Source organism: Heloderma suspectum, chromosome 3 (assembly GCF_057233095.1).
Source record: "Heloderma suspectum isolate Gila_16-S chromosome 3, 16-S_ref, whole genome shotgun sequence".
NCBI lineage: Eukaryota > Metazoa > Chordata > Lepidosauria > Squamata > Helodermatidae > Heloderma > Heloderma suspectum.
Genome location: NC_139460.1, coordinates 109648749 through 109670231, shown reverse-complemented (window position 1 = coordinate 109670231; position 21483 = coordinate 109648749). Strand labels below are relative to the sequence as shown.

The 21483-nt window shown below is 44.1% G+C and overlaps 1 protein-coding gene across 1 annotated transcript in view; it reads left to right on the top strand.

The window, feature by feature from the left end:
* GRPR (gastrin releasing peptide receptor) overlaps positions 1-21130 on the top strand; it is a 35100-nt gene extending 13970 nt beyond the window's left edge. Inside the window, exons 2-3 of the mRNA XM_084841751.1 lie at positions 14873-15224; positions 18779-21130. Coding sequence (XP_084697877.1) covers positions 14873-15224; positions 18779-19171 — 745 coding nt within the window. The 3' untranslated portion in view covers positions 19172-21130. The remainder of the gene's footprint in view (positions 1-14872; positions 15225-18778) is intronic.
* Positions 21131-21483: the final 353 nt, after the last annotated feature.

Genomic DNA, 21483 nt, shown 5'->3' with positions numbered 1-21483 from the left:
TGTACCTTCCATTGGTTTGTTTTCACCAATATGATGACCCAGTGATGTAGATCAGTTAATATTTTCCCCTTTAATTTGTTTTAACTAAGCACATTTGTAGCCTTTCTGCCCTTTCTGCAAAGTCCTCGGAGCATCATATACAGGGATTATCCTTTTTCCTTCACAACAACCCTGTGAGGTAGGTTAGATAAAAAAAATTGTGACTTGCCCAAGGTCACCCAGTGTAGTTTATGCCTGAATGAACCCAAGTCTTATGATGCATCCACTGGCTCTCACTTCTTAGTGGGGGGAACGGAAGTTGTAAGTCAAGGGACTTGAAGCTGGTTGAGCTCCACATCCAAACTGAGGGACCGTGTGGCTCTCCCTTATCAGTAGCTCCTGGAAACAGAAGTACCAGACTTGGGGCAGAGGAAAAGAAAGGCAAAACTATGTGCTGTTTGACACGTCACAGAAAAGTATCATCATTCATCACGTGGGCATTTTGTACAGGGAATAATGTTTCTCCCATCTGTATAATTGTGCCTGAGCCCTGTACTCTCTTGCTTCAATCTATGGCAGTGGGCAATGTTCTGTGCTTTGTATTCCATCCAATGCCAAGCCAACTGGGGAAAAAGAGCAATTTTCCTCCTTTTGTGCATGTCTGGGTCCTGTGTGTCTGTATCCTGTGTTGGAAAATTACATATCGAATAAATAACTAGCAGTTTGGTCATTTAGGACAATAATCCCATCCAAGAGAAGGGCTTTAAGTATCTCAGGCTATATTGCAACAGCCTATTGACAGAGTGAATGAAAACCCATAGAACTGTTGAACTGTTGCATGTTCCCTGAAGTGCATGTGAAATAATAATTGTATAATTAGAGAAATGAATAATTTCTAACCAGAAGAAAGCTTGAAATACAAAATCGGACCTGTGAAAATTAGGGTCTGCCCTCAAGTGCATCTGGATATGTGGCAGTTGCAGGAAACTCTGCTTCAAATAAGCACAAAAGCACATTCACTACTATGTGCAAACACTGAAAACAATGATGTCTACATTGGTGTGCCCAAAGCCACATTTATGATTTTGCACCACACATCAACAGAAATACAAGATTGACTGGTCATGGGTAGAAATGGCAAAAAGTCATGTTTTTTCTTCCATAACATGGGCACAGATGGACATTACAACAGATCGGCCTTCCCCAAACTGACCAGGCTTTCCAGATGTTTTGGCCTACAACTCACATCATCCCTAACCATTGGCCATGCTGACTGGGGCTGATGGGAGTTGCCATCCAAAACATCTGGAGGGCACCAGGTTGGGGAAGGCTGGAGTAAACCCTATGAAAGATCATGTTGGTTCATAATTGTCCATGGAATCATAGCAGGATAGAACTAGAAATACTGAAAGGATGCCACTCGCCTACACTAGGGATGCCAGAGAATTCTGCGGTGGACTCAAATGAGGCTGAATTCCAAAGAATCCGACCTCCAGAGTCCACAGCAGACTGGCTGCACTTCCTTCGGAGGAGTTCCCACAGGGCGGCTCTCAGCTTCCTAAAAAACAAGGTACGCTAATGGGGGCTGCCATTAGATTACTGCAGGAACGTTGCAGCCGTAAATGGCATATTTTATGCCATTTGTGACCATAAAGCACTTACTTTTACCTAAATACAGTCACAAACAGCTGCAATTTAGGTGAAAGTAAGTGCTTTATGGATGCAAATAGCATAAAATATGCCATTTATGGCTGTCATTCTGTGATAGGTTAATGGCAGCCACCATTTGCATATTGCATTTTTTAGAAAGCCAGAGAGCTGCTCCCCCAACTCCAGTGGATGTGGCAGGGCTCTGGAGGACTTCACGGGGCCCCAAGTGGCCTGAATTGCCCCTCAGCAGACCACCCCCCCTAGACCGGACAGTAGGGGGGTTGTACATCCCTAGCCTACACTAATGCAAACTTTACCTCTCTGATCTATCCTCTCACACAACCATTCACCTCTCTTGTTTCTCTGATCATATGATGCCCCTTCTTAAATCCCTACACTGGCTTTCTGTCTGCTCCCAGATCCAGCACAAATATCTTACCCTTACCTTCAAAGTCTTCCATGGCCTTGCTACCAACTTATCTCTCTATTCCTGTATCCCTTTACATCCCTGTCCATGAACCTTACTCCTCTGGCTTCACCACCTACTCCCTGGGCCAGAGGGCCAGCTCTACCATTAGACAAAGTGGGGCAGTCACTACAGGTGTCTGATTCTAGGAGGTGGCAACAAATGTTGGAGGAGAGAGCTGGCTTCCATATAGCTTGCCCTGAACCCGCTAAGCTGGCCTGTTGCCTTCAGTGGTGATGAAGGATGCTGTCCCATCATCAGTGTTGAAATTTCCCACTGTGAGCCCAATTGGCTTTTGTACATGGAATGGTGGGGATGCTATCTTATCCTTCGCCTCAAGCAGTAAAATGTCTTGGGCCAGCCCAGCCTACTGCTTTCCAAAGGTCTATTGTTCCCCCAAACAACCCCCTCTTTTCATCCTTGCTGCCCCTTATACTTGAAACTCCCCCCCCACAGCTGTGCATGCTCCGTCTCATCAAATCCCTCCTCAAAACCCACCTTTTCCATGAAGTCTTTGGGCACAAGTGCCAAGTCCCCAGGCTGTGACTCAGCCTGTAACTAAGCCCAAGCACATGCAACCACATGCCGCTTCCTTGTTTCCCCCGCCTCCCCTTCCTCTGTCATGTCCCCTGTGTCAAATTTTAGACTGTAGTGCCTCAGGGCAGGGAACTATCCTCCAGTCATGCACACTGGTGGTGCTAAATAAATAAATAATCTAGTTGGATCCATGCCCTCCATACATTTAAAATTATCCCATGTCATATGCAGAGATCAGAGGGTCCACCAAACAAGAAATGGCTGTGCAATTCTGAATAAGGGACTTTGCTAAGTTCCACATAGCACTTTCCCATTCACAGGGATATTTTTCTAAGAGGCGTCATTTTTCTCCAGTAATGCAAATATTTGTAACACTCTTCTGTTCTAGGGAACATTTTAAACATAATGTTTATAACTACGTACCTGGGGCTGTCTGCCACCATGTTCTTGCCTTTCCAAGAAAGTGTTAACCTAGAAAAAGACATTGTTGCGAACTTGCGATCCATTTCCCATCTGTAGGTCTTTTATTTCATGTTATTAATGCCACAAGCTTTACTCTCTTGCTTTCTTGAATAAACATACCCATCACCCTCCCCCACTCTCCACAAGTAAACAACCCAATTCTGTAAAGGCCTAGCTCCCTCCGAACTGAAACCCCTTTGTGTTGATTGCCTGTTCATATGGACACAATATTTGTGGATTTATTGAGGAAATTAGACATTCTTTTGACTGATACCAAGCCATGCCATCTCCAAGGGGACCTGTATCTGAATATTTGAAGAGGGCAGGAGGGAGTCCTTGAGCTGGATATTAATTGCTGATAGCATTGGATTGTCAGTTTTGAGAGACCATTTGTTTGCAGGTCCTGAGGAGAACAATTGCTGTGCTTATTAGCTCACATAGTTTGGTCTGAGATTGGATTAATCACTATGCTAAGTACACTGTAGAGAGCAGGCACCTCGCCAAATGAGGCTCCTGCTGCGAGGTCATTATTCTGGCAGTGACACTGTGTGGAGAGCGGCATATTCCTGTCCGCTTCTCTGTCTCTTTACAGCAAACCCACTGATAGAGAACAAGAGTGTGGTTCATAAGTCAGATGCATGTCCAGTGAGAACCATGGCTATTTGTACGGCTTGGTCTTTGCTGAAATTTCTCTTCAGATGGACTGTTCCATGAGGAAAATAATACACTGTTTCATGATCAATCATATTTATTGGTAGCTTCTCATGAGTCCTAATGTTCTTAGGGATATTCTGACATTTGTGGGTCCTTTGAGATTCATAACTCAAAGATGGTGTCTAAGATTTTAGATTTTTTTAAAAACCCAGTAAGGTAATATTGAGAGCTGCTACATATAGTAAGATGCTAAGGGGAGAATAGGAACTTTCTACATTTATTTCTGGCCTGAAACATGGCCTCCTATTAGGACAGCTTTCCCCAACAAGGTGCTTGCCAGATGTTTTGGACTTCAACTCCCATCAGCCCCAGCCAGCATGGCCAATGGTCAGGAATGCTGGGAGTTGTTGTCCAAAACATCTGGAGGGTGTCAGGTTTGGGAAGGCTGCACTAGGATGTCTACAAATGGATCATCATCCTGTACATATTTTGGAAGTAAATTCCAGTGATAAGCTACCCCTTTAATGCACATTTACCAAAGGCTTCTTAGACAGCCACCAATTTTGAGGACAAATACTTTAATAAAATCTGCACAGGGAAACAGAGAATAGCACCAGAACCAGAACCTTAAATGCCTTGCTGTACAATCAGAAATAATATGAAAAATGTAATATGAATTTTGATGGCTTAAGCCTCTGTAACTGTGGATCTTTAAAAATTCTCATAATATTCTTTGCTGGTTTGTGCAGGGATCCCCAAAACAATACTTCTCTATCTAGCATAAGCATCTCCTGTTGCTTACGTACCTGTTATTACTGGGTATGTTTTATGTTGTTTTGTGAACTACTGGTTGCTACAGCAACTTCTTGTCTTGGCCCAGGCAGGTAGGAACTCACTTGCTTCAATCATTACCCTCTGGGGTGAACCATCTGATAGTTTTCTCCTTTCTACAAACTGATCTTGGCAATCCAGGTGGATGTTCACCCTAAAGCAATTGCAACCATCATTTTAGTGAGGGAAGAAAATGGTCAAAGGTGAATTCAGGCTAAATTATATTATTGTGCAGTGAAGAACCTGGTCGTCAACCCAGGTCACATATTTAGAAGTGGAACACGTGCTAGCATGCTACCTCTTCTCTTTGGTGTGTAATGGGTTTTTAAAAAAAGTTTTATTGGTTCTGGTGTATTTTATATACCTCTTTTTTTAAAAGACTTCGCATGATGTGGAAAAATATCACCTTTTAACTAGAAGCCCAGACTGTTACTTTCATTACATAACCTGGTGGTAACATTCTTGACTTATATAACCATTGTCTTAGGCTTCGGGGTTATCTTGGAAGGTTTTTTGTCAAGTGTTTTTCCAAACTTAGCTAATCAGCTGCATCTTGTTGTTTACATGTCACAATTAGCTGTGCAGCTCTACATTCAGCTTTGCATGTATGCACACCAGCTTTTTTTAAAATAGCCTTTTGTGGGAGGTAACTTTGGTAACTTTGCATGTACTTTGGGAGTTTTCTTTTTAAATTGAACCTGAGGAACCATTTAAACCCCAAATGGGGTCTTTACATGACACTTGTGGACATTTGTCAACTTAGGGTGCACTAATAGTTTGACCTGCAAGAGCTTTAGAAATTCTGTGAGTCCCAACATTCTGTTTCCATAAAACTTGGTATTAGAATAAAACCTGGGATTGATTGTTGGAAAACAGGCAGGATCCAGTGGGGCACTTATGTGTCCATCAGTTATCTTATGACCCTCCAATTCCAGTCTGGAAGCAGTGCCCACTGCTTGTGGAATGGAGATTTAGCGCTTCCGGGGCAACCAGAAACAAGCAAAAGTCTCATTCCTGAAATGGAGTCGGTCAGCAGGGTTTGCTTAAGGGAGCTTCGCCGACCTGTCCCAACTGAGAAACGAGAATTTCTACTCATTTCAGGGGTTCCTCCGGAAAGTGCAAAATCTCTGTTGTGCAAGCAGTGGATCCCATGCATGTAGGTTCAATCCCCAGCATTTCTAGGTAGGGCTAGGGAAAAATCCTGCTTGAAATCCCAGAGAGCCTCTCTCTCCCAGTCAGCATCACAATACTAGCCTAGATGGACAAGGATGTATGATAATCTTGTTTTTGCTCATAGAACATGTGAGCATGCCCTGTTGGAAGCCCAGAATGCGATCATGAGCATGTGTCCGCCGAAAATGTTCATAAATTGTGAGAGATGTGCTCGTGCTCTATTTGCCCAACTTCCCCAGTTCTATTTTGTGCCAATTTCTCCTGTAGACTGCATCAGCCCTACTTTAACCTATGGAGGAAAGTTGTGCAAATTAGAAAATTTGTGCACATTTCATGTTTGATCACTGCTTGGTTTGTGCAATTTTTCTGTCTGCGTAGAGCAAGCAGTGATCACAAATGCAAATGGGAATCGGTCACAAGACAAGTGATGACGTGAAGTTCGGAGAATCCTTGCGCTCTGAAACATCACTCATTCGCCCATCCCTAAAGATGGACCAATAGACTAACTCAGTAACAGCTTCCGATGTTCCTATGATATGACTCACAACTGTTCACTCATGAATAAATCCTGCTGAATTTCCTGGCATTTACTCCCTACTAAGTTTACTTAAGGGGCAATCTACATTACAACTTTAAACTGGTTTCAAACCTGTTTTTAGTGATTACGGCTACCAAATACAGGAATTCTGGGAATTGTAGCTCTAAGAAGAGGGGCTGCTTGGGCAGGGGGCAGGGGTCTCTAGCAAAGAATTCTCAGTACCCTCATGAAACTGCAGGATCCCTTTAGATAAACCTGTTTGAAACCAGTTTAAAGTTGTAATGTAGAGTGGCTCTTAGATTCCAGCTGGGCATCCTCAACACTATGGTTTTGTTATGTCAATGGTTACACTATGATTACTCCAGCATAACGCAGTCACACTCCCAACTGCACAGTCAAAAACACAAGAAGAGTGGTTGAAACATAGAGATAATGTAGCAAGCAACTGCCAACAGAAATTCCCGCAGCAATAATTCACGGCAATTCCATCACCACCCACCAATCTTGAGTTCACTCACCAACAACACTCCCCACTTTACAGAAGGCACCAATTAATGCAGAACGTCCACATCACATCACCCTACCCACTACAACCTGCTCCCCCCCCCCAGATGCACAACCAGGGAGCCAGGGGGTTCAATAGGACTTATTCCCAAGAAATTGTGCATAGGATTGCAGAATGAATTTCTGAACATGGCTGAGCCCCTAATATAGACAGAAGTTGACTTATTCACAGGACTCGAATGCACCTGATTCTCTGGTAAAAAAAAAAAAAGGTCAATATGGTAGGAAAAAAATGTTTCAACTCTTCAAACTCATCACAAAGAACAACCTCCCACCTCCAGAAACATCCCAGGATGCTATTATGAAGATTTGTACTGTTACAAAAGATGTCTGCAAAGCCATCTGTAATATGTTATCTGGATAATTATTTGCTAGGACTGACGCTATCGATGCTCAGACTGAATAGCTGCACTGGAAGAGATACACTTGACTTCCAGAAATGAGTGAATTGAAAGCTGGAAAGTTGTGTGAAAAATTACTGCCACGTTAACATTTCTCCACTTGATGTACTTGGATTTTCTATCTTTAAAGAGTGCAGAGACATTAGTTAACCCCATATATTCAGGAGTGAGGCTGTGTAAGTGGACATAAGTAGGCATAAAGTCATACCAGGAAAAAAGAGAGAGAAGGATCCACAAATTCTCCAAGACTCCACTGAAGATTAGAATGACCAGATTGTCATTCTGAGGTTGTATATTCAAAGTTTTCTTACCCAGAACATTTTTCTGATTCATAAAATTATAATAAAAATAAAATAAGGAGCTGCCGTTTATCAGATCAGACTATTTGTCCATATAGTGTAGTATGATATAAAAGGGGAAGGTTCTGTACCTGCATCTGTATTCCACCTTAACTCACACATGCATGCACACACGCACACGCACAAACTTTTTATGTGATTGTGTCTGAACGGGTTTTATCACACGCATCTGCTGGTTTAGCCCTATGTGCCTAAGCAATAGCTGTGTGACATGAGCAAGAAAGGGGAACATAGGAAGCTGCCTTATACAAGGCCATCTTGTCCATCTAATCCAATAACGTCTACTCTGACTGGCAGCAATTTTCCAGAGTCGCAGGCAGAGGTCTTTGTCCATCACCTGCTACCTGAACCTTCTAAATGGAGATCCCAGGGATTGAACCAGGGGCCTCTGCATGCAAGTGGTCCCTCCCTCTCCAGTGTTGCTGAGCAGCCTCCAGTGCAGCCTCTATCTCATCTGCTGGGAGATTTCATGGGAGTTAAAGGCCTCTGGCTGCTAGGGATGTAATGGAGCTGTGGATCCTGGTTACTTTAATTCCGCAGTTGGCTTTTCCCTGAGGGCAGATTCCACAGTCTGAGCCCCTGGCCTCAGAGCAACAGTCGCCTGTTGAATTGTCTTCTTTGGGGTGGCCTGCAACATGCTTTCCTCAACTAGGATTGGATCTGTCATCAGGACTTGGACTTAAAGGATGCCTGAAGCAGGGCCAGAATCTGGCAGGTGGTCATCTACTTCTATGGGGCCACGGTGGCTTAGTGGTTAAGACGCTGAACTGCAGACTGGAAGGTCGGCAGGTCAGCAGTTCGAGACCCGAGTGCCGCGTGACGGAGTGAGCTCCCGTCTTCAGTCCCAGCTTCTGCCAACCTAGCAGTTCAAAAGCAAGAAATTGCAAGTAGATAAATAGGTACCGCCTCGGCGGGAAAGGTAACAGTGTTCCGTGCACCTCGGTGTTCAGTCATGCCGGCCATATGACCACGGAAGCGTCTTTGGACAGCGCTGGCTCTTCGGCTTAGAAACGGGGATGAGCACCGCACCCTAGAGTCGGACACGACTGGTTGGGGACACCTTTACCTTTTTACATCTACTTCTTTCCTGTGAAAGTACAGCAGGTTCCTCATTCATTCCATGGAGTATCCATCTGAGTAATGAAATTATCAGTGCCATGTTTACAACCCAGTGCATCCAAGCTGAAAAGAGAGTCTGACAAAAGAGTTTATCTTTCGAACCCCCCCTAAGAGTTTACACTCAGAGGTTTGCATCGTGGGTTAATTTACCCTCAGAGAGCTGTGGCCACCATTATGAATATGCAAGCCCCAAATTGGGGTTGCCATGGCTTGTTGTGTGGTGCAAACCTAGCTGGCAGGGGCTATTTGAGGGTTAAGCGACCCTTGCATAACCCACAGTTAAGGATGTATGAAAGTCACTTACCTTTTTGCAGGGGTGATTCGCGGTGGGGGGGAGGAGTTCCGCACCTCCCCCCGAAGTCCTAACCCGGCCGGCTCCGCTCCATGGCAACTCCAAAGAGCCACCGGCCAGGTGCATTTGCAGGCGTCTGGAGCCTGCGGACGCAAATGGCAGCGGCTACGGTGGCCGCCATTTGCGTTCCTGTTTTTGGCTGTGATAGGCTACGTAAATATTTACATAGCCTATCACGGCAAAAGACAGGGGCACAAATGGCGGCCTCTACACCATTTGCACCCCTGTTCTTTTAAAAACGGCAAAAAAAATGGGAACACAAATGGTGGCGGCTACGGCGGCCGCCATTTGCATTCCCTTTTTTTGCCGTGATAGGCTACGTAAATACTTACGTAGGCTATCACGGGCTCCGCAAGGACACGAATGGCGTCCCTGCGTTAGCTGTATTACATAAGCATTTACGTAGCCTATCATGGCCTAAATGGGGAAGCAAATGGCGGCCGCAGATGTGGCCGCCATTCGCAAAGCAGCGCGGACAGCATCATGAAAGTGCTCCATTTCACGCACCTTTCACAGGGTGATGGGGCGGGGGCTTCGTTCCGCCATGGATTTCGGGGGCCGAATGCACTGGCATTTGGCCTCACTGAGATCCGTGGCGGAATTCCCTGACATCCCTACCCACAGTCTGTTTTAGGGTTGGACCTGGGCTTACTCATATTTAAATGAGTAAATTTAACATGCAAAGTATGTTCTGTGCCACTTAGCTACAGCCCCTCCCAATGTCATTTTTAAATAATTTGGCTTGTATTATATTGTACCCAGAAACAGTTGCTTTTTAATGCTTTGTATTTCCTCTGTATTTTTTTGTGTTGGGAGGGGAAGTCAGCACTGTGCAATGAGCAAATAGGCAGTAGCAAGTCTTTGGGCAAAGGCAGCTGAATTTATATATCTAAAATTATCTTTCCAATCCATATCACTGAGACAGAGGTGGCGAACATCCAGCATGGCTCCTCTGCAGACATAATGATCCATTAACCATATTTCTGAAATCCCCACAGTGTTGAAAGCACAACTGTAATTGCAGGATTTTGTCCTTAATATAATTGCTTAGAGCATTTTCTTTTTAAGTTATTAAAATCTCAAGTTTAGTAAAAATTCAGAGTGGATGAATGCAAATGATTTATTCTTTTTTCAGAACTTGAAAGTATACCTGGATGTAACCATTTCTTTATCAATGTTGTTATAAAATCAGGACAACATGAGTTAGTGGGACAGCAACAAATATGGATTGGATCCAGAGGAGCTTTCCGCCTCCATTGGAGGAAGCTCTTCCAAATCCAGCCCAATTTCTTTGCAAACATAAATTTGTTTTATGATTAAATATGTCAACTGATTAAAGACTTTTTATTTGCTTAATCATCTGTCTTTTAATTTAATCAATTACAATGTGCTGTCGGCACATGCGTACTAGTGGTCTGTGCATGCTCTTAGTGTTCTCATAATTTCCCCCACCACTGACTAATACGATGTGCCAAATAGATGCCCTGCCTGCACTGGAAACTGCTGTTGAGAAAGACTATGGAAAAAAGTTCCCAAAAGCATTTCTGGAATGGCATCCTTATTGTAATAGGTCTGGCAAGCCTTTGCTTCAGTTTATGATGTAAGAGACCTAGGTGCATTTGGAATGCTCATATAAGCATCGCAGAAGCAGAGTGCCTGAGATTTGTTACAGGGACACAGTAGTAGAAAATGCAACCCACAGAAACAGCTAATCTTAATAGGATGCTGTAGATATGCTGCATTATGGGCTCCATTTAGGGTGGGGAGAGAGATTTGATTCTCATTATGCAGCAGGACCATCAGCTGCTATTATATTTTTAAACACATTTGTAGCAGAAAGCTGAGGCAAAAATAATTTTGCTCCTGTGGAAGGATCCATGAACTGATCAAGAAGCAGGGACCAAGCTGAAGAAGGATAGCCTCAGCCTCTGCTGTTTACATCCATACCGTCAGAGGCCGGGGGGGGGGGGGAGGCTCTCTCATTTTTGGTTGCCGTTGTCTAGGAACATTAGCATTTTATGTTTCATTTCATTTTCAAAGAAGTACATAAATGGGTATCTTCAGATCTTTATAACTTTTAGTTTTGGATATTAACCTTTTATAGACTGTGGTTCAAAGTTTACACACATGGTTTGTTAAAGCATATCTTGTGGACATTAATCTTCTCTTTAACTAATGCATTCGCATACAGCAGGACATAGTATCGTCTTTCTAGTTTTTTGTGTAAATAGGTGACCACATGTGTGGTCTTTCATAATGACAAATCACAAAAGGCATTTGAATGCCTTTGGAATCTCCTCTGACAATCCTGAACATCCCTCCTCCACTTCTGAACCCTTCAGTCTTGCAGCTTCCTCCTTAACTACCCCACCTGCCCATCCCTTTTGACTCCATTGGCTGATCTGCTGTGATGTCATTGCAGGGCATGGTAGGCAGAGGTCAGGCCTCTTCTGGCTGCCAGTAGTTTAGCTGCTGTGATATCACAGAAGGCATGGGCAGCCTTAGGCAAGGGAGTTGAATGCAAAGGGGGACTTCGAATACTAAGGATCATGAGCAATTTGGGGGCAGTTAAAAATGGCAGAATGACTGACAACAGACTGTGGTCTTTCAAATGAGGCCTGGTTAGTTATGATGGGCTGAGCAATTTTGCAGCAATTCTATGGAGACAGGCAGATGAAACGTTATCCCCAACCTTAGGGTATGGAATAATGATATACTGGAGTTCGCCATTTTCCACCTTGCACACAGGTCCCCCCAGGTTACCAGACCAGCCCCTGGCTCAAATGCTGTTATTAAAGGGGTATAAATATAGATCTCATTTTTGTTAAATCTGAATTATCATACCAAAGTAGGTCCCTGCTCACACATGGCAACCTATCCTTTAGGAATGATATAATAATTTCATGGCAGAAGAACATACTCATTTTTTAAAAAAGTAGGGAACATTCTTTTTAAAATTACACAGCAAGCAATTAAATAATTATTATGGAACCATTTGGATTGTGTTGGGGAGTGTGCAGACACAGTAGATTTCATGCGAAATTAAAATTCATGGTCTAAGTACAAGAAGACAGAGTCAAGCCAAAGTTAAGCACTTTTACGTCCTTTGAGGCAGTATCCCACTGTGCCATTCCGTTAGCGCAAATGACGTTGCACTAGCAGAAACTAGGTTCTGAACTACACGCAAGAGGAGAATCCAATTAAAGTTACATTTGCACAAGTGCGGCTGTGTAAGCGGTTGTGCATTACACTTATACAACCGGTTGCACGCTCTGCTTGCACAAAGTGCTTCCACCACCAGTTGCACAACCGTAATGGGCAACTGCTTGCACAACAGAAAGATTTAACAGAGCTCCACGAGTGCTATTTGAGTTTGCAGAATGACACTGTTGGATACTGCCCATTGGCTGGAATGGGGGAGATTTCAGCATGCGCTTGTTTTCCACTAACATTAATTTGACTTAAAAGTGTTATCTGTTTCAATCAAGCAGCAGCCTTCTACAGCAAACACAAATGAGTGTGTGAGTTGGGAACTGGTCCACATAAATGCCTTCCAACATTCCAAATACATTTTGACGTAAATTAGCCATCTTTAATAACACAGCACTCAGTGCATTTTTTAAAATATGCTGCATGTCACATTTGATTTTCAGGCGTCATCTATCATTGATTAACAACCTGGGAGGGAGATGTCACCCACTCAGTGTCTTACCAGGTTGTATCTTGTGGGTACACCAAAGACAGAGAAGGAACATGGACTGTCACTAGTGGTCCTTCCTGGCCACTGGAGGCACCTGTCCATCTACTGGCAGGAGCAGCTGGTGATAGCGATTCTCTAGTTAGAACTTCTGACCACTGCGACAGAGCAGTCAAGGGGAGTGGGGATTCCTGCCCCGATACAGGAGGCAACAGTGAAGGTGGGGCATGCCTCTGCGGTGGCTTGCTGAAGGAATAGCCACACCCACACAAGCACAGGTTGCTGGCATCCGCAACAGTGGCTAGCCAGTCAGAAAAGGGGCACTTGCATGGTGCTGGCTGAAGCACTCCCTGTCTCTGGCCTGTAGTGGTAAGGAAGAGAGTTACTATCAGGGTGGAAACTGAGCCCCTAGAGCCCCAGAGCAGTTCTGATTCTGAGGAGGAACAGCAATCCGTGGGAGAGGAGCTTGTTCATCTCTCACAAGCACAGCAGCTGGCAGAGATTCCTCCTGCCAGCATTCCTGGGATAGATAGTGACCCTGGCAGTGAGAGAGCGCTGGAGGGGGGCTTGCTGGATGCTCGGCACAGACGGAGGGAGCGACGACAGATGGAGGGCGCCGAAAGGAGGTGCTCTGCTTGTTTGGCGCTAAAACAACAGTTGCGTCCTAAGGACCCAAGGGAAAGAGGGAGGATCTCTCCATAGCCCATAAGTTCAGAGTCTTCCCTCAGTTCTCCTTCAAACGGGGACCAACTGTCTTACCTGGAGCTTAGGCTACTCTGCTATCTATCCCCAGTGCAGTTCCTGGCTTAGTCGCTGGTGATTAGTATCTGTAAGAGTCATAAAGGAATAAAGAATAAAGCTTTGGAAAGAATCCTCGTCGTCTGTGTCCTGAGTTGGCTATTGGAGGGGACTGCAAGAGGCAGCTAGGGTGCTCCTGACAGTTACCACCTTCCTTGATGGTTGCACAGCAGCAGCCGACAGTTCCAGGTAGCCAACTGCCTCACTGGCCATCCCACTCTACTTGTCACAGTGAAGACTAAAGTGTCCAAAAACTCAGCTCTTTTTCAGTCATAGGCTAAAGCTAACGATAGCAAAACACTGGGTTTTACATCCCCAAGTGACGTTCTTCTTTCTCTCCCTATAACATATTGGACAACCTTCCCCAACCTGGTGTCCTCCAGATGTTTTGGACTTCAACTCCCATTAGCACCAGCTAGCATGGAGAACTGCAGGGACTGGGGGGCAGGGAGAGAGAGTTTTAACCCTTTCCCCCTGCTGTTATCTAGACAAAAACTCACCACCACCATGCCAAAGTTGGCATATACATCAGGAAGGAAGCTTCTATTGCAGGAGTACAGGACCTCAGGTCCAGGGACCAAATCCAGGCCTCCTGGACTTCCAATTTGGTTCTCCAGGTGACTACACACCCTTCCATTGGCCCCACCCTCTTTCCCCCAACCACCAATCATCTGGTGCAGTTTTTGTGCTGTTTTTCCCCACATTCTAAAAGGTTGAAATGCCTCTCCTAAACCTTAGTTACTGGCAGGAAAAGCTTTAAGTGAAAATACATTGGTATCTTTGGCCCTGCCCCTTTGGCCATCAACCCCACCCACCACTGGAATGCGGCCCCCAACAGCTTCTCCAAAATGGGATTTGGCCCTCTGATGGAAAGAAGTTAAAGATCCCTGCTCTGTTGGTATCAATGGAGGTTTCCCTCCTGATTCAAATAGCAGCTGGGGGTGGGGAACAATTCTCATGCAGACTATGACAGGGGAAAGGGTGAAACTCCCCCCCACCCCCCACACACATCCTGAGGTTCCACTGCTGCTCAGGGGACTCCTGCAGCTTTGATTTACATTTTTAAAAAACATGCATATTAATTACTTTTACACTATTAATGGCCCATTTACTTTGGTCTCTTCATGCTGAGTATTTTCCCTGGCAGAGTCTAATTTTGGGGTGGGCAGGCAGGGAGGGGAAGAGTGCAACCCAGCTTTGATGCCAAAACAGCTTTTCCATTCAAAATGATACGTTTGTCCAAGTGAATTAATCCATATGGTCAGTAACTCAATTCTTTCCCTTGTCCTTAGGTATAAAGCGATAGTGAGACCAATGGACATCCAAGCTTCCCATGCTCTGCTGAAGATTTGCTTGAAAGCTCTCATGATCTGGGTTTTATCCATGCTGCTTGCCATTCCCGAAGCTGTGTTTTCAGACTTACGTCCCATCTATGACAAAGGCACTAATAAATTCTTCATTACGTGTACACCTTACCCACTCACCAATGAGCTGCATCCGAAAATCCAGTCCACGGCTTCCTTCCTCATCTTCTACATCATTCCCCTATCTGTTATTTCAGTCTACTATTATTTCATCGCAAAAAATCTGATACGGAGTGCGTACAACCTACCAGTGGAAGGAAATGTATATGTTAGAAAACAGGTATGCCTGGTTTTATTTGGGGGAAAATATTGCCAACTTGGGAATGGCATGACTTGAAAATTGTATGCTGCAGAAACTCAGGGTGCTCCTGGACCAAGCAATACCAATTGGAATCTATTGTTCAACTATTCTGTCTTTCCCTCCTTAACAGATTTTCTGTGGTAAGAAAAAAAAGACGAAAGAAACCACAGGAGAGCTCCAAATTGAAGACAATGTCTGGCCCCCACCCCTGTGTCAAATACTTGCATGAGGCAGGACAATTGCGCCATAAAAGCCTCATCTGGAAATGCCCTATGTTGTGCATTTTCTTTGTCACACTGCTCCTGTATAAGACTTTCAGCACATGTAGATTTGTAGTCTTGTGTAAAACAGTTCCCAATTCGATCCCTTCTTATACAGCACCTGGATCAGACTTTCAGTAAATGCAGACTTGTATAAAGACACTGACTAACTTATTCCCCTCATTACACAGTGTCTGGAAAACCAGGGGGAGCTCTCTGGAGCAGTGTACCAGTTATTAAAACCACTGAGAGAAAAAGATGCTTCCCTGCCTTCCTCCTATGTATATGTTGTGCAAGGGTGGCAGAAATCCTTGTCACTGGAAATGGAGGGCCAAAACAGACATTACTTTAAATGTGTGACTAGCAACAATGTCTTCTTTTTATTTTCACTCTAGTATAGCGCAGGGCAGGAGAAGGTGAAACTAGCAGAATGGTCCATCCCTAAGGAGGACTCAGAGCAGCTGCTTGCAGTCTGGCAACGGAGGGGTGTGTGTGTGGAATCCAACCCCTTACCACCTCGTGAGCAGGCAAGCAAGCAGGTGATGGGGCCATTTGGGCCCTGCCTGGATACGCCCCTGGGTGTGAGTGCTCTTACACACATACACTCACACACTCAAGGGGAGGAGCTCCACCAGTGGGTGGCGGGGGGGGGGGGATTAACGCCTGTGGCCCTCGGAATGCCTACAGAAAGCTCCATGGGCATAGATCTACTACCTACCAGCATTCCTGGGTGGTGTTGGATTTTCTGGATCAAAGCCCCACCATTCTTTTGGGAGGCCCTAGGATTGGGCTCATTACCTATGCCAGCCTGGAGAGAAAAAATGCTGGAGAACCCTCGGGGGGGATGGGAAATCCCCATGCCCCCACTAACCAGTGCAAGCTGGCAGGACACTGCAAGCAGCAGCTCACCCCACACTTCCACCTCACCCCCCTCCTTATCATGGCTCTGTCAGTTGCTGACTCTTTTGTGGATGGAGAGCTTCATACTCATGTGGCTATTTCTTTTTTTCCAAAGCAATTAATGTTCATTTTCTAAATTTTACAAAGCATCCCTCTTCTCCTTCTTGCTCCCTTAGAGCCTATTCTTCCTGACAACAGCCTTTGAATAGATCGGGTGTAAAAGGGGTGGGGGTGGGGAGGGGGATTTCTCACTGGTCAAGGTAAACAGGGGAGCTTCCCAGATGAAGCTTTTCTGGTGCAATAGCCCTGTCTCATTTATGGAATTGAATCAGGGCTGCATACGTGGTTGTCTTCCACTTGTAACCCTCCCATGTTCTCCCACCATTTCTTCTGCCTCTTTTCTTTCTTCAAAAAAATCTGTTCAGGAGGAAAAGATGGAATAGCTTGCTAGTTGCTGTCAGTCTGGAAGCATCCCAGGGGTCAAGGCTGTACCTGTAAACCAGTCATTTCATTTGTGGGATTCATACAGTGCCCATAGGTCTCTGTCAGAGGCACATTCTATTGATTTCTTTCTTGCATTGCCTCCTGGCTTTATAGAGCTACAAGTGTAGGTAACAAAAGAATTAGTACTAAATAAAGATCCCCCTTACTTTGCTTTCACAGAAATGTCCATCGCAGAACTTCATTGTCACTTAGCTCTTTGAAGAAACTTGGTTGCCAGCAGGCCCATGTCAGCCAACTTTTGGGGGAGGTGGGGGGGCAACTCCGTACTTACCTTCAGTCTATGCAACTGAGAGGATCACAGGACTTAAAGTGACAAACGGTACATTATGTTGGTTATACCGTTCCCTGATTATTTCTTTCAAAATGGAATAGCTGCTTTTCTGGGAAGCTAAACTCTTTATTTACTGACTGATTTTTTTATGAATCAGTACTGTTGTACACACACACACACACACAATTTTTTTTCAGTGTCCCCTAGATCTTTTAGATCTTGTCATAGCCTGTCAGTGCTGAGCCACAATGAACAGAAGTTAAGAGTCCTGGCTAGATGGTGTCCTAAATAGTGATGGTTGAGAATTTCATTTCAACTCAGTTTTGAGAAGAATTTACTGAAATTCACAAAGTTCTCCATATTCGGGCAAAAAGAATTTGAATTATAAAATTCGAATGTGAGTGAAACTGAAACTGACAAATTTGTCCATCCAGGCCCAGGGCTTCGAGTGCTTTTTTCTTAGAAGTCTGGCTTTGAATCCCTGTGTTTTTCATCTTGTTAGTGCTGAATTAGGGCTGTCACCACTTTTTTCTGACAGGTTCCTCATCTTTAACAGCTACATGGCAAGCAGGTACAGCATGGTTCTCTCCAGGCTGGGAACAGCTGTACTTGTTCAATTTGGCTGGTGCAGATGGGTGAGAATTTCATTTCAATTCATTTTGGATAAGAATTTACCAAAATTCATGAAGTTCCTATTTGGAAGAGAAAGAACTTGAGATTTTAAAAACTTAAATGTGGGGGAAAACAAAACAGTCAGTTCTGCCCATTAGTTGGATGGAATGCTGGGATAGTTCTTTTGCTTTTGGTATGAAATATGCCATTCTGAAACACCAAATGTTTGTAGTTGTCTTGTATGTCAACCACGGGTTTATATGCACACTAGACTGGCTCATTCAGACATTGTTGCCCCTGTAGGTGGGCACAGGGTGTCCCCCAAAAGGAAATGCATCATCAACAAAAAGTACAAAACAAGCCCATAATTTGCATAAATTTGCATATGCTGATTTATATGTATAGATGCAAATTTAGACATTAGTATTATTATAATGGAAATAGAAATACAATACATTTCACCATAGTGTGGAAGACTGTGACCAGGTGTCCTGTGTTCCTGCTGTCTGGATGCTAATTGCTGATGGGCATCAGTTTTCATGGTTCTTTATCCTTCAACTGGAAGTGGACAGGACAGCCCTTCAAACAGAGGACATCTTCAAAGAGAGAACTGTCCTTTGTAAAAGGGGACACATGGCCACCCTAGAGGGACATCAACAGTGATTTTTGCAGATCTGGGTGAGAGTGGATTCTGAAGGGGGCCTTTAGGCTGTAATCTTATGTCCCCTACATGGGAGTAAGTTGCATTCAACTCAGGGTCTTATCAGTAAATATGGATATGTCTGTACAAATATTTGAAATGGATCTATGACAAATGAAAACCAAGTTTTCTTTTCTTTCTTTTTTAAAAAAGGACCACTATATTTCCAAGAATGGTAAACCCAATGCAAACAAACCAATGCTGTCTTCTGGCAATCTAAAAACAGAGATCATGTGCCCCCTTAAATTCCATGTTGTTCACATAGAATCCCCTTTGTTCTTTGCAGATGGAATCCCGAAAACGCCTTGCCAAGACCGTGCTGGTTTTTGTCTGTATCTTCGCCTTCTGTTGGCTCCCTAACCACATCATCTACTTATATCGGTCATACCATTATTCAGAGGTAGACACTTCCATCCTGCACTTTATCACCTCTCTTTGTGCACGCATCCTCGCATTTGCCAACTCTTGCATAAACCCTTTTGCCCTCTACCTGCTCAGCAAAAGTTTTAGGAAACAGTTTAACCACCAGCTGACATGTTGCAAAGCCCGTGATCTCATTCGGTCCCAGAGTACGGGCAGAAGCACCACACGGATGACATCCCTCAAGAGCACCAACCAATCCATGGTCACATTCAGTTTTATTAATGGCAACCACCTCTGTCACAAGGGCAACCTATAGGATGTGCCACACATTGAAAGTAGTCACACTCACAAGATCTGCTTAGCCATTTCTGTCTGTCCGTTGTCCTAGTACATAGCAAATGTACGTATGTCCATAGAGAGGTGGGTCAGTGACCAGAGACCAAACGTACCGCATGCAAGCAAGGTTCAATGAAGACTTAAAGGGCTGCCCACACCTGCACATTCTTTTTAGGGCCTTGCATTATAATATTATTAGTAGTGTTCTATTTATTATTAACATTTGTATACCACCTTATTTGCTAAAAAGCCTTCAAGGTGGTGCACAGCAATTTAAAACAGTAAAACCTTAAAACAATAAAAATTAGAACATTAAAAACAGTAAAACATTACAATATTAAAACAACTACATAATTTAAGGGTGCAATCCTATGCATGTTTAGACATGGCTGGCTGGGTAACGCTGGGAATTGTAGGACTTTTTTCTGCCTGAACATGCATAGGATTGCTCCCTAAAAGGCTAAACTAAAGAGATGTGTCATCACCTAAGCTTGAGGGAAATTCCCTGTTCCCTATGCAATTCTCACATAGCTGGGGGTAGGGGGGATGGGTTTCCACAGCAACAATATATTGTTCCCTGTTGTAATACCCTGTTGGGGTGGCTTGGTCTTGAATGGCAAAGAAGACCTGTTCACTCTACAAAAGACCTGCTGTCAGTGGACATGGAATGGCTAGAACTGGTTTGTTGATATAGACCAACACAGCAGCCTGGATTTATTTTTTTTTTTAACTCTCCTGTGTGGAATGGCTATGGAGACTATCACGATGAGTGTCTGAACTTTGAAAATTACCCCTATGCCAATGCATCACACCCTTTCTAACATGCTGATCCCTTTTCATCCCCATTGTTTCGAGACAAGCTTTAAAAGGGTTTGTTCAGATTCCTCACACAGAGTTTTGGGAAGGGAGGGGGGACGTAATTATGGATAAGCAACCTTTTAGGTAAATGGAGGTTCTGGAAAAGAGGCCAATCTTATATTTGTTGCTGGTGTGAGCCTGTCTCCCATTATGTTCTTTGCTTTGTGGAAAAGCAGCCATAGGATCCAGTGTGGCGCCCATTCCCCTTCATTGCTTCCTGCCTCTCGGTCGTCTGGACCTCTCCTCCTTTACACCCCCTTCCAGGACTGCATGGATAAGGTTTGAGGTCATTGTGGATCACTTGTATAGAGACTGGAGGGACCAAGCAGCTGAGGCAGCATGGTGCAGTGCACTTGCATCATGCAACAGGCAGGCATGTATACCAGGGATGAGCAACTTGTGGTTCTCCAGATGTTTTGGCCTACAACTCCCATCAGCCCTAGCCAGCAGAGCCAATGGCAAGGGATCATGGGAACTGTAGGCCAAACAATTTGGAGGCCCACAAGTTGCCCACCTCTGTTGTATACAGAGAGAGCATGACCATTTGATTGGCCTGTATGCTTTTTCTCACTTTGGTTAAGATCCTGAATTCTCACATAGTTTTTCATTAAGAAGGCCTCTACTAGTAAGATAATAAAAGTATATAAGGCCCCAGGTTCCATTTCCCCATCCCTTCATCCACACCCATGCTTGAGAAAACACCTTTATGGTTTTGCTTTTTGCATTGAAGTAAGGCAGCAATTCTAAGCACACTCGCTAAGGAGTATGCCCCACTGAACTCAGAGGGACTTAGCCCTGATTAAACATGCTTAGGATTGTGCTACAAAAAGTGGAAGAAAGAGCGTTATTTTTTCACACATGCACCCACACAGAAAGGGTGTTTATGAAGATGGACATTGCTTAGAATGGCCAAGAATCTCTTAAGTATTTTCAGTACAGTATTATTTCATGTTGTAAAAAGATGTGAAGAGAGTTGTGTTTACTGGGGTTCGGTAGCCCCCATCTGAAATAAGCAGCATGTTATATACAATTTGAATGTGAAAGGCGATACCATGTCAATAAATGTGAGTTTAACTATGTTTACAAGTGTGTGCATTTTGCCATATTTGCGGGGAGGGGGATAAAGCACAGCACTTTCTAAATGTTACTAAATGTTCATATCTGTCTCCTCAGGTCATGCATTAATGGATGTCAAAACGTGCCATATAGAGCTTTGGACATGTTTAAATATGAGGAACAAATGTAAAGTGAAACACACGCTTCTTGTATTTTTCAGATATGTACTATAGTAACTATGTGTGGTGATAGCCATTGAAACCTCAACATTTATATTCTACAGCACAATCCATCAGGTTGATGCCTCTATCATTAGTGCAATGTTCTGGAATTAATGGGTAAACAAATTAATTTAGAAATTACTTATTTTCCAGTCCA